The 14,261-nt window shown below is 40.3% G+C and overlaps 1 protein-coding gene and 1 long non-coding RNA gene across 3 annotated transcripts in view; both read left to right on the top strand.

Annotated features, from left to right (window-relative positions):
- The window catches only part of LOC111232393, a 50,925-nt gene extending 36,898 nt beyond the window's left edge, over window positions 1–14,027 (top strand). For both annotated transcript variants that reach the window (XR_002665544.1, XR_002665545.1), the window contains exons 2-3: window positions 11,911–11,980; window positions 13,893–14,027. This is a non-coding gene — a long non-coding RNA (uncharacterized LOC111232393). The remainder of the gene's footprint in view (window positions 1–11,910; window positions 11,981–13,892) is intronic.
- On the top strand, window positions 3,939–8,041 carry LOC111232391 (zinc finger protein ZIC 1-like). The gene is made up of 2 exons (XM_022759891.1): window positions 3,939–4,966; window positions 6,857–8,041. Exons 1-2 carry the CDS (start codon window positions 4,006–4,008, stop codon window positions 7,480–7,482), a joined length of 1,587 nt encoding a protein of 528 aa, XP_022615612.1. The 5' UTR covers window positions 3,939–4,005; the 3' UTR covers window positions 7,483–8,041.
- Window positions 14,028–14,261: the final 234 nt, after the last annotated feature.

Raw genomic sequence — 14,261 nt, 5'->3', positions numbered from 1 at the left:
TACATACAAATAAAATAATAAAATAAAATACAATTTTGGCTCACATTTATTTTTCAGCGGAATTACTGTTTATACATCAAACTTTAGCATCTACGTATTTTCAGAATGCTTTGAGTTTTCACAAGACAGATATTTACATTATGCATTATATTTCCAAATACATGTATTTTCCATTTCTGAGTAAGTGAAGCAGCTGACTAGGATTTTCTCACCATAGATACTAAGCTTTTCATGACGAATCACAATTTAACTGTCTTGTAATTTGGAATTTCACAATGTGAGGCTTGACTGCATATTGCATCGCTATCGGGCATATTGTTGCTTGGTACGTTTTTGTTTATTTGTTTGTCGTGGGAGAAACATGCTTTCAGAAATGCTTTCTTTCCTTATTTGCTTCACTCAGGTTTATACATGTATATAGTACAACACCATATTTTGTTATCTATATTTCATAAATTATATGGTCAGTTGGGTCTTGAGTGACTGTTACAGTACTTGTAGTTTGCCTTCATATGGCTGATGGAGAGGGCTAATTGACTTCTTGCTGTGATTTACTGGAGCATCTGTCTGCAAATGGACTCATCCCAAACCTGTTAATTCATCTAAATTTCATAAAGTCATGGCAAGACTGTGCACTGCCATCCCTCATCAATTATAATATCTCAGCACACTCCACACTAATGCACGCAGTTGTGTAAACATACACACACACTGTTTGTACCGCATATATGAACTCACAATAACTTTGTGTCTGTCAGTCTCTCTCTCTCTCTCACACACACACACACACACACACACACACACATACAGACACAGATTTGGATACCTGATGAAATAATTTTGTGCTGCCTAGCCTTCTCTCTTTTATTTTTTGTGTTACATTGACATTAATCACCAAGAGCAATCTCTGGTGATTCTTATACACACTAGTACTAGTTTATTTTGGATAAACATGCATATTTACACATATTTTTATATACGTGTGTGTATACGTTTATCGCTTTTGTGCGAATAGTTTTCCTAAACGGGTTATTTTAAAAATAATTCTTCTCATCGCAATCCCAGGTTGAAGAAATAAGATTGTTAGAATTTTCAGTCCAGTCTACAACATGGTGTCACACTATAACTCTGGTCTTCCCACTGGCATTTTCAGTTCTGTTTCATTTCCTATCTGCATAGCACCTTTGTTAATCATTTGGTCCATTTTCACTGTACAGGGAGTGACTTGGACCTCATGGATGTAAAGCGTATTCCCTGACATGAATGTTTTGATTGTTGGGAGTGACATTTTGTATGCAACAGTCACTAGGATTTAGTCTGGCCTGTCAAGCAACCAACATAAGTGACCGAACTCATAAAGCTGGAGGGCTGGAAGGGATTGCAGATGTCAAAATGATACAATTTGTCACAATGTAGATATTGAAGCTGAAGTTATATAAACACTCCAGTAGTGTCTAAATTTAAAATGCTACATTGTCGCGTAGCCTATTCGGCATATTTTATTAAATTTAACAAATATTACGGGAATACTCGTAGTACATATTTACATGTCTTTGCCATTACTTTTATAATTCTGTTATTTTGAGCTGAAGCTAACCGTAGCACTCCAATATTAATCCTATGAAAGTAGAATTTGGTTAAACTTATATGACAAATTTTGAAAAAAAAATTACCAAATTTACTCTCACTCATTTAGCTGATTATGTTGTTATTACTTGATTTACATACTGTATTGCAGATAAATGAATTGAATTGTAATTTATTGAAAACTGCTTATTAGGCTAAAGTCTAATTAAGTTATGACCACATTATGGCCCATTAGAACATAATAGCAATTTTGGTTGTTATGAGCAATTAAATAAACTAAGTCCTTTAATAGTATATTGCAAAATATTATATACTGTAGCTATCAAATAGGCCTGTAGCGCAGACCTCACTTGCTGTGGCTATGTTATTGAAAATGTGAGCCTAAACAGCCTCATAGAATCGGCGTGGTCTATCATATTAAATCATAAAGGTGCAGTTATTCTAGATGGCCCTGTTTCTTGTTTTGCCCTTTCGCTGCAAATGAGAACCTGGGATTATTTGGGGCGCAGGTCCGTCAGTCCTTTATGCTCTCTGAATGACAGATTGGCAACTTTAGGTTTATTGGCCTTCAACCCTCAATCATTTTCGGAAATGCATCGGGTTAAAGGTTGACAAACATGAGCGTCCATTACAATCATGACAGAATTAGGCCGGTTCTGGGCCTGTCTACTATTTTGCGGCACTTAATGTCAAGTGGGCCCCACGCTTTGTCTCTGCCTAGGATCCACTGCAAGTGACGTCAGCATAACAATGTGGAAAAGGATTTTTCTCCCCCCCCCCCCCCTTTTTTTTTTTTTTTTTTTTTTTTTTTTTTTTTTTTTTTTTTAGGAAAAAGTTGAAAATTCCGCCAGCTACAGTCTTTGGAAATAAGGGGGTTTTCACCTTAAACCTATAAGCTGCAGTTCGGGGCCCATGCCACCTTTTGTAGATTTAAATAAAAGCAACAGATAAAGGAATTTGGCTAAAGTGGTCTTGGTGGAGGAAAGTGCGCTGATAGAATCAGAGCCATGTCAAAACGAGGAGACGTGCAGAAATATGTGCTGCACTCCAGGAGCATGGAGGGCTTGAAGCTGCTGTCCTCACAGCACCTCAAAGTAAGAAAGTTTATCTGAGTTTCCTTGGAACAGTGGAGCCTATCCACTGCTGTTTTGTCATGTTTCAGCATTTCCATTTTACGTAACTAATTTTACTGTGTACCATCCTGCTTTTGATGATTATTAATTTATTTCAGCTTAATAAGAAAGGGTTTATGTATGGAAACTGTTAACATTGGATACAAAGGTAAAATAGTACATCCTGTTCTGTAGTATCCCCCAGTGACACTGCTGGGAAATAGGCCTTTCTGTCTGAAATAACTTTTTTCCAAAAAGATGATTATGAAATATTGGTAGTGCGGTGCGTCTTGTAAAACTACTTGTTGCTTTACCAAAGTTTAAAAGTTTAAGTTAAATTTTTCTTAGGACATGATGCCAACAAGTGATTTTGTACCTTAATGAAAACACATAAGCTACTACAAAATAAAATTGTAATGCAATACTACCGTGAGAGCGTGTAACCTCATTTACATAAAAGAAATGATGCCTTACTCTTTATGATCGTGCAGGCTAATTACAGACAAATGTATTTTCAGTTATTTCAAATAGCTGATTTGATAGTTAGAATCAGTTTCCTGTGACTTTCACTGTTTTCAAATGTGGCAGTCGACTCAAAATGAAAGTCTTGACAATAATTGGCCTGGACACGCAATGGCCAGTCTCTCTGTTATTCTTGCAGGGCAGGAGTGGGTCATTTGCTTTGGCAAGATTTCCAGTGAAATAAAAGATGGTAGATAGGCTGTGATTGTCTCGTGTTCTGCTCGTGTCTGCATTTAATCACTTGACTTTCATCAGATGATTAGTATTACACAGTAACCTGTAAATTTTCATATACAGAGATTTAGATGAGGGGACTTATAAGAAGGCGCCTGAAGTTAAAGAGGCAGCAATATTTGGGAATATCGCGGCACATTTCAAAGCATTTTCTGTGCGACATTTGAAAACGGAGTCGTGCAGTGAACGCCTGCGTGTCCCTTTTAAAACAAGCCCAGCGCCTGTCAATCACAGCGCATTCCAACCAATCCCACAGCTCCCTTTTTAAAAGCAGGTTTGCCTGCTGTGCTTTTATATTGCACCATGGCCTGTTTCGAAGCATTTTTACTACCACGGTTATTGCCACAAATCAAGAGGGCAAAGTGAACGGCATGGGACTCACACCAACTTTAACGAAATTGAGTCTGGTTCCTACTTCTGCGAAGTTCACGGCCAAGAATTTCACATGCAGATGATATACAACACGGAACATGGAAACAGAATTTCTAGGTGTATCCTGAGTGCTGAATTGGTTGATTTTGCAAACCCATAGCCAAACTCACAACACAACATGACAAGCCTTTCGAGGTTTAGTGGCTGCCCTCTCTCTTGCGTCAACCCCGGGGAGAGCAATACTGAACTCAGCGTGGTGCTGCCACCTTTGGCAGGAGAGCACATGGGACACCCCACTGGCAGTTCCTTAAAACTCTGCCCCTCGCACAATTTGCGAGACTACCCCGAGACGAGGTCCAGTGCATATGTTGACCATTCGGTTCCCAATTTTTCAGACTCTGGATACCCCAGCCACCGGTTAGAGCACAGCCCTAGGGGCATTATCATTGGAGCCAATCTTTCTGGAGCCGGCATGCCACCCGTCACTGATCAACTGGCATCAAGAGCAAACCAACATGGCGGGATTGGAAGGTATCGTGACTTTGCTGGCTGCAGAGACAACAGAAGCCATGCTTTTTTCTCAAGTTATCAGGAGCAGGCCCACGCCTCCACCGACGCGTCTCGAGATCTCGGCAGCCAGATGATGCTGGGTTTACCTGGCGACCTCCTCACCCGGACTCACCCTTATAGCCAAACTATCAGCCCCAAGGGAAACAGCCAGCAACAACTTGTCACACAATTCCTGGGTCTGTACAAACCCCTGAACATGGCAATTCAGCGTGGAGGAGGCGACGCTTTCCTCAGGTGCTCTAAACAAACAGTGAAGCATGAGCTGGTGTGCAAGTGGAGTGACGGCCAAGAGGGGGCTGGGAAGCTGCCTTGCTCCAGAGCCTTCGGGACCATGTATGAACTTGTCACCCATGTGACAGTGGAGCATGTCGGAGGACCCGAGCACTCTGAATATGTGTGTCACTGGGAGAATTGTGCGAGGGACAGGAAGCCTTTCAAAGCCAAATACAAGCTGGTGAACCACGTCAGAGTCCACACAGGGGAAAAGCCCTTTCCATGCCCCTTTCACGGCTGTGAGAAAGTTTTTGCACGATCAGAAAATCTAAAGATCCACAAGAGGACTCACACAGGTTAGTTCATGATCATAATACAACACAGAATTAAATAACAGCAACTACAATAATAATAATAACATTCATAATGATGCTGATATATTTTCTGATAAGTGAAATTTTAATAAAAATGTGGTCAGTGTTTTCAATTTCACAAACTCTGTCATTACTATTTATCAGTTTTACATTGTTTATCTGTGTGAACATGTTTTTTATTTTTTATTATTTAATTAATGGAAATGTTCTACTTTATTATTATTATTATTATTATTATTATTATTATTATTGCATGGTGCTGTTTTTTTAGGCCCACATTGTTATAATTATTAATGTTGTTATGCAAAGCTTCTCGTACTGCTTCTTGCCGTCTCTGTCACTGCCTGGTTTTGCAGGAGAAAAACATTTAGGCTCCATGCAGGAACCACATGTGTAGTAAGTAGTAAGCCAGTTACAAACGAGCACAGTCTGCAGGCCTAGTGGTTTGGGTGCCTCTCCCACTTCATTCAGTGAAATTATTAAATAAATGCCGGGACACCGGAGAGTTGTGACGTAGCCGTTACGCTGTCTCTGCCTCCCAGGGACTCATCTCCTGTGCTGAGGAACACTAACAGAGCACATCACACAGTGATGTAGCAGGAAATAAAAAGGCGAGTAAAACGGTTGACCTCAGTCAGCAAAAGGAAATAATTATCTGCCTTAACAAAATGAGTCACATTTCATAAAGATCATTTTATTTTTAGTGCCTTGTCCTCGCTTTTGATGGGCCTGTTACTTGTCACGAAGCACTGTGAAATGATGCCATATGTCAAAGTATGTCATAAAATGTTGACTTACTTTGCATTTTCCTTCTAAACGCCCCTAAGAGAACAGAACAATAAGGATTTACAGTGAAATCTTTTATTTTCACACAGATTATGGGTTGTAGTGGAAACGTGATCTCACAAGGTGTAATTATATTGAAATGTAGGCATTTAAATTGAAAATATAATTATCAAATGAAGTGAATGGCCGTCAGAAAAAAAAGGACTGCAGAATAAAATTATATTTATCAGGCGCCCCCTTTTATTTGTGGTGTAAATTGTTTTCCTAATGAAAGCAAAGAGAATAGAGAAAGAAAGTGGACATTTGTTATTTCACAACTGCACACGCGTGGTGTGTTAATTAAACATCATTTATGTCAGAAAAATATAAGCCTATTAACATTTTTTTGAACTTTCCAAAGATTGGCACCCATTAACATGCAGGCCCATAAATGACAATTTAACAGAAACTGTTAAAGAGTCCGGCTCTTGCTGGTTGCCCGCTACATCAGTGTGGGAGTGCAGGAGGGACAGAGGCGCGCAGCTGCAGGCACTTTTGTGCCAGAAGATCAATTAGCATCTTGATAACCATAATTCACTCTATGCATGATAACTCCATTTAAACAAATCTTTGCATTTGCTGTCTGCAAGTTCATCATAATCTAATGCATCTTTAACCACAGCCTTGCTGATTTACTGCGCAGATGAACTGCCTCACTTGTTGCGATCAGGGCTGCAGCAAAGATTCAGCAACTAATTTGAACTCTGCATTTGAATGACTCATTCGTTTTTGCAAATTAGAAACAATGTCTACTGTAAGAATGTGGTAATTTAAAACAATTACAGCCACCGCTGCTGTGGCCTGAAAAGCGGCTCCGGGTTTGCAGAGTCACTGACTGAAAGCAGGAGATGAGATAGTGATTTTACTGTGAAGCCTGGGTGTGCAGGTTTTGGGGTTTAAGGATCACTTTTCATATAGCCTGACATTGTTATAGGAGTGCACTCAGTTGACTTAGGCTACAGTAGGAGAATATATGGCCAGAGAGAGCAAACACGGGCCTGTGAGCATATTCGTAACTCGCCGTCATTTCTCTCTTTGCACGTTTAGGTGAAAAACCTTTTAAATGTGAGTTCGAGGGCTGCAACCGGAGGTTTGCGAACAGCAGCGACAGAAAGAAGCACTCTCACGTGCACTCCAGTGATAAACCCTACATGTGCAAGGTCAGGGGCTGCGACAAGTGTTACACCCACCCAAGCTCCTTGCGAAAGCATATGAAGCTCCACTGCAACAAGGCCCACGTAGCCAAAAGCGGCGACGCGCGACCTGGTGACGGGGGTCACATTGCTGACGCCAGGTCGACCCGAGTCCCGGATGGAACCCAGATCAGCCCCTCTCACCCCCCAACCTCAGCTCAAGATGTCCCCCTGTCCCCAGAGAGTCGAGACCAGTCGACCTCGAGGTCACGTTTCCATCACACGTTTGACAGCAGTTTGGACTACTCCACACACAGGTCACAGCCCCTCTTGGACCCTTTGTTGCTACAGAGAGGCAGCTACAGATCCCAGTCGTCACAGTACCCCTGCGGCCAGACAGGTCACACGTTTGCCCAGAGCTCAAGGACTTTCCCCTCCACTTCTCCCTTTCAGAAAAGTATTGTGAATGGATGGTACACATGCCACAGCGGCGTGGACTCTTTCCCACCAAAGCAATGTAATAACATCCCGTCCCTCTGAGTTCCTGTTGGGACACGTGAGCGGCTTACAATTTTTTTGGGCCTATTTTTCCATGTTATAACCTAAAAGTTACAGCTGTATCTCTATTACTCTCTGTATTTTTGTGAATGTTGTATCAAATATTTTGTGACACGTCCTGAGTCATCCTATTGAAATCTTGCATTGCGAAATGTGACGAGCTTTATTTGTTGTTGTGAGGCCTGTTTGTTTGGTTGGGTTAGGCTTGTAGCCTGTAGCTACATCTCCCCACAGTGGGTTATAGGAACTTTTACCAAGTGTGTATGCATAATTGTTCGCTGTGTTGCATAAGTATTAAAGATATCTATATTAAGTGAGACAAAAAAATGACAAAGGATTTTATGGAAATCTGCCTCTTGAGTCTTCTCAACTTATAGGTTATTACTGGAAAGTAAAAGGAAAAGTCTTGCTGAATGTAACCCTCAGTGTAGGGGTCTTTGTTGAATGTAAACTAGGTGTAATGTAGGCTATGTCGGGAAGTATAGAAACATTATTCATGTCTTTATGTATGTCTAAAGATGAAATAAATATCTGAAACATCTTTCCTCACATTAAATTCTGAGACCTAATAAGCCTGTGATGGGCCTGGAGCATGATTTGTATGTCATTAAAATACTGCGAGGCTCAGTAGGTTTTTTTTCTCCCCTTGATTAAGCCCCCCCCCCACCCCTACCCCCCCATTACACATTCGTATTCTTGTTTATATTATATCTATATTTCACATTTCTGTACAAAGTAAGGCCAGTGCGAAGCATAAACCACAGTGTTCGTGATTCTGTTAAAAACGTTTAATTAGCATACAGTTCTACTGTACATAGGCCTACTGTATAATTAATTATGTATTCTATATTTTATTAAAGTGTCTATATTCTCTTTGATCAGGCGTGTGTGGTTAAACCCAATCAATGCATTTCCATCGTGAGCTCAAACTTTTTTCTTTTTCCTTTTTTTTTAATTGTATAAATTCCACTAGCCCACGCCATATTTGCAGATTTGCAATTTTGCGCAAACCAATGCACCGCCTGTAAACGTAGGGTTCTAACACACAGTATTATCCTGTGTTTATAGGTGTGGCCTCAGGAACTGACCAGGCCTTTAACACAAAATGTGTTTAAATTGATTTGTTTGAGTTAAAACTCCCTCACGTCCTAAAATGTGATGGTCCTCTCGGGTTTTAATTTTCCTTCTTAACTGCGCCATGAATGCGCGTGTTTTTTGGGATACAGGTGTATAATACAAGCATATACAGGTGTATGTGCCGCAAGGTGATGCGCATTTTCTCTGAATGACTCACATCCCCGTGTTTCTTTTTGCTTCCTTTCTGATCTTACAGCCTATTGATTTGTGTATTTTCACTTGATTTATATTTGTCTTTCTGTCTCTCTTCCTTTCTCTCTCTCGTTCACGCACTCACTCACACACACACACACACACACTATAAGGTCTTACCTTGAATGCAAGCTAACTGCAAACACAAATCTGACCAAATTATCCTCAAAACATTGTAATGTCCAAATAGGCTAAGCAGTCCATTATTACTCCTATCATTATTTTATTTGTAATACAAACTGAACATTTTTATTTACCCTATAAAGGATTAATTCTGAGCTCCTCACTTTGAGTCTGAATCAATAGATTTGATGGATTTCACTGTTCACTGACACATTGATGGGTTGACAGATCTGTGTCATCCTGTTTAATCTGTCCAGTGATAAATGTTGAAAAAGTTGTAAAAAAGCTTTAAAAAAGTGATGTGAGTTTTGCTTCTTTTTGGGTGCACACACTTTTTGAGGGGTTCACTTCCCCAAGTTCCAGCTTTGCTGACATATTCATGTTTGCTTGGTTTTTGTATTGTGGAATGTAAATTTCAACAAGCACCTCATTATTTTAGAGAAATGCACTGAGGAAGTTTGGTTTCGAAGCCTGCCTCCTTCTCGGCAGAGTTTGAATTCAGTTTCACTACTAATCCTGGTGCGGAGCCTGAACTCATCTGTAGTGAGTTATTATTGTCATACAGCTTTAGTTTACACTCCTACGTCAAAAATGACACCCCTCTCTAACAATATTAAACGGGAGACTGACTGAACAGGTTGAAGTACAGTTAATGGGGCATTTAATGGTGTATAGCTAAAGATGATGTTGCACACTAAGTACCTGTCCTCATCCTGCTCAGGAAAGTATACGGCATTAGCTTGATTATTGTGGAGGTCGGATGGGTCACAATTATGATGAATGCTCCACTGCCTCTAGCAAAGCTTTATACTTTGTACTTGTATGTATGGATGTCAGCATTTTATACCATTAAACATACGAATAATGTCTGCCATTATATATGCCAATTTGCTTCACCCATATCAAAAGGAAATCAGGTCAAAAGGGCACTAATTTTACATTTCTTTGAAATATATGCTTACACTGATCTGACAGCTGACTAGCCGTAATAAGGAGGTTCTTTATTCTAGAGGGTTTGATGGAGGGGCAGTTGTCTGGATGGCCACAAAAGTACATGAGGGAATGCTTCAAGTCTGTATAAGAAAATGTTTTCCTTTCAGTATAAACTATATTAATACACCTTAGGTCCTTTAAAAGTTCAGCAGGCTTTGGTTGTGGTGCTGTTATTTGGATGTTTTTTATAAGACAAAATACAAGTGGGATAAGCCTACCAAGCCACTTATATTATTAGACATTTATATATATTAAAGAACAATGCAAAAAGACTTGTTTTAAAAAAAACTGTTTTAATTCTCAGTCATATTTCTATGTGAAACATTCAAAGTAAGCAACTACATTTTATGTGCTTCAAGTGTAATTGTTCTCAAGATGGTGCAACACTGTAATAAACTTGTTTATGCACTCTCTGACCTGGTTAAAAGTATATGTTGCACATGATGCTCATGGGGATACATCTTTAGGGAGAGTCAGATATTTTGGATGATGTATTTTGCAAATCCCTCTCAAATTTGACAGCAGTAAATTTTCATTTTTATCTTTCCATTAGACGCCTTTCTGTCAATCATTTAAAAGTTTGAGAATACGGATTTCAGTTTTGATAACAGTCAGTTCGAACTGTGTAAGAGAGTTACATTTTTTTATTTATCTATTTATGGCTAACGAGTAGTGAATGTGCACCTGATAAAAATACTGCTGCCTTCTACTCAGGATTTAGAATCATTCATTTCATTTTATGAAATAATTCTCACGAAATTGAACATTTTGTGGTGAGTAGCAGCTATGATATGGTCTAAGATAGATCATTTCAAGTGGTGGATGTCAAATGTTTCAATTGTGAAGTGTTTCTTTCTTCAAGTAAATTGAGGTGAACTGGGTTGGCTTTGATCAGTGTACTTTAATGATGTGATGACTGAAATTCGTGAGATAATTTTCTCTTGTGTTCATAACCTTATCAATAGCTCACATGAAATGCTTTTGGTTTTACTGTAGTATCAATGTTTTGAAATAAGTCTCAAGATATTCTGTATTTCTTTTCTCAGAGCTCATCTCAATTTCATCTAAACCCCAACTATTGTATGCACTGCCACATTCTGCCCTTTTCTCCTCATTTCTAAAAATAGTAAATGTCTAAAACACAGTGGAGGTGATCAAACATTATTTTGTGCTCAAAGAAGCATTTGTGTTTATATATAGAAAACTGGTTTCGCAGTTGTTGTGTAAGGACATGTATAAAGCCAAAGGGTAACAGCCCAGACTGACTACAGTATGTAGCCTTGTCGTTGTGTATTCTGACCAAGCCGTGGTAATATTCCATAATCATTGAACCCTGCCACACCCTTCCCCCCAGTAATCACAACTGATTAGACCTCCGCTTCCCAGTTTGCCACTTGTCCGCCGCCATCTTTCCTCTTGCACTCTGCCTAGCAACAAGCGCAGGCACCATTTTGGACAGGGTATACAGAGTATACATAAATTTTAATGTAAATAAATCCATTTCACCTTGGGATCCATTGAATTGCCATCTAGCCCCCCCACCACCACCCCCACCCCACCCCCCCCGGGTCGATGTTATGCCATACTTGGGTTGAGCTCCAGCTGCGTACCAGGGGGTGGGCTGCTTTGTCACACCAGGTCTTTCGTTTTATGCATCATCATAACCATGTATGACATCTTGCGTAACTTACACTGTGCAGCTCCCATATTTTTCCAAGTAAGGTTTAGCAGCACTGGGCTCCAGCTGGAGAGGCTGGAGAGGCTGTGTCAGCGTAGACTCTGACTGACAAAGTGTGATTTTAATTGGATCTCTGGCTTTTTCCCCATCCTCCCCAGGTCAAGCCAGTGGTGTTGTTGCTCCCCAACTTGCTTTCTTTTTATCCACCCTTCTCTGCCCAACCCCACCCTCTTTTTTTTATACCAGGTCCTCTTGTTCCTCTGTCTCATCTATCTCTATCCCTGCAGCTCCTGGCTATCTTCACCCTCTATGGCTCCTTCATGATGGCCCCCTAATCTCTGCCAGTGTAGTTCCATGGTAAGTAGGTGTCCTCTGCCAGATTCTCCTCCAGACATGCATGAAACTTGACTCATATATCTGCTTTTTCTGTACACTTCCCCTCTTTCCATGGAAAATTGCAACCCCACATGGTAAACTGGCTGTAGCCACACTGCTGCTTTATTTATTTATTTATTTATTTTACATTTGCTTTCCAGCTGGAGAATGGTAGCTACTGCGGGGGTTGGCATCCAGGCATCAATGATGCTAACAATGCACAATGAGGGCAATTGTAACAATGAAGAGAGATTGATTTGAACGTAAAAGACTGAACAATATATAATGCACCTGTCAATAAGATGAAACCGTGGAGTGAAATGAGTATGTACCTCATGTCACTTGTTCTTCTCAGTGAACATTAGTAATGTAATTGTTTAATTTCTAAGCTTGTGTTAATTTGACAGCTTGACAATTAATAAGCCTTTAAAACACACCAGGCAGAAGCAGGCTCTTATGTAAGACAATGCAATCATTATAATTATATGCACGTGTTTACAAACCATAAAATGGTGAATAGGAATGTAGAGTCCCAGTGCTGTGTTCTTATGATATGACCAGACTGATCCTTTAGATTTTTCCTTATCTTCATCTGCACTGCAGTTTTTTGATTTCAGTGGTGCCAGCCCCCTGTGTAGTCCAGCGTGTACCAGGGCTTATTAAACCAGGCTCCTATTCACTCTTCCCAACGGTCGCTCCACTGTCAACTTAAGCCCAAGCCCCTGGAACACTCAGCTCTCCAGCTATTGTTGGCAGATTTCGCCAAAAACTGAATAACGCTGAACAGCCGATATGCAGCAGGATAGAGAGAAAGGCCCCGCCTATCCTCATATCTGATGCATATTTGTCTTTTGATGAATTGCAATTTGCCCCTGTGGATGGTTCTTAAAAAGATATCTTTTTTCCTTTTTTTCATTTATTATCCATGCCTTACATAACAGATATTTTTGACAGTTTCCGATGAGCCAGTTTCTGAGAAATCATGGAGACTTTAATGGTCTCCTATGAGCTGGTAAACTCAGGAGGTTACCAGATGACTGACAATGATAATATCATGCACAGAATAAACAACAAACCAAAAGCAAAAGTTTTTCAGATATGGCCTGCAGTATTTGTCGTGGTCTGTCGCAATGCACAAGGAAAATAAATAATATTTGAAAAAAATTTTTTTCAAAATTCATACTTCCAAGGTTTTTTTGGGGAGTTAGACTAGGTTGTATGGGGTGAGCGGACCTTTGAAGATCTTTCAGCTCCTGCAAGCTCCAGGCCTATGAGATGCAATGCCATCCTTTTAAGGGAATGACCATAACTTTGGTCCCCTTGCTTCTAATCGCTCCTCCAGACCCTTGTCATCAGAGATCAACCAGGCTGAGCCTTAATGTCCTCCACTTGCTGGCAAGGGCAGCTGCTAGCTTTCATGTATGTGAAGAGTCAGATGAATATGCTTAAATCTGCACATTGGAGCAGGAGTTGATGCCTTTATCTTCAGCTGTGCTTCTTAACAGTTCTACAGTATGTAATTTTTGAGAAAATGATCAGTTAGGTTTCAGAGCCTCTGCTTAATGATTCACATTTTACAGAATGCATTTGAAGCGTTTGTTAGAAAATATTACAAAGGCTTTGATCATGAGGCCTAAAGAGCGTAATGCCTTAGATTTTACAAAAACAGTGCAAAGAGACCCTAAGTGCCTGTTGTCTTTGCTGTCTCTCAAAACTATCACATTTCATTAGCAACAATTCAGTTCTGTTGTGAGATACAGCTTTTGAATACTTTTTGTATGTTCTCAAATCTCTGTCGTTTGAGGTTGAACTTAAAAAAGGGATCAGATTGATCACGGTCCAGGATGTTTCAAAGCAGTGTGTAATCACGAGTGTTTAATTTTATCTGTTGCAGTATGCATTGCAAGGCGGCTGTGTAATCAAGCCTGTGAACTCAACATCTGAAGGAAGGATTCTGTTTCTGATCACATCCCTATTGAAGTCCATCCATTCACTGAACATGGATGCGCTGACTCACTCAAGCTTGCCCTCCTTGGTATGTGACCATCAAATTAATATGTACTTGACATGATGCTGGTATGTAGTTTTCCGCCGATGTCTAGTGCTCGTAGCAGTACTGGGGGCCCATGGGGCCACATTTTCGAAAGCTGTAAGTGGCGATCTCGCTGTTAACCTTCAGCGTTACAAGAACACCCTAGGGCCTAACTCTACAATGATGGATGTAGGGTGGCGAGGGTTAGGGGGCCCCACACACAACCCAGGA

Source organism: Seriola dumerili, unplaced genomic scaffold, assembly GCF_002260705.1.
Source record: "Seriola dumerili isolate Sdu_G_001 unplaced genomic scaffold, Sdu_1.0 BDQW01000331.1, whole genome shotgun sequence".
Taxonomy (NCBI): Eukaryota; Metazoa; Chordata; class Actinopteri; order Carangiformes; family Carangidae; genus Seriola; species Seriola dumerili.
This window is presented reverse-complemented; position numbering and strand designations above follow the sequence as displayed.

Coding starts and splice junctions, on each gene's coding strand:
- LOC111232391 (XM_022759891.1), top strand. CDS start 4,006: ATGACAAGCCTTTCGAGGTTTAGTGGCTGCCCTCTCTCTTGCGTCAAC. Junction 4,967..6,856: donor CCACAAGAGGACTCACACAG/GTTAGTTCATGA, acceptor TTGCACGTTTAG/GTGAAAAACCTTTTAAATGT.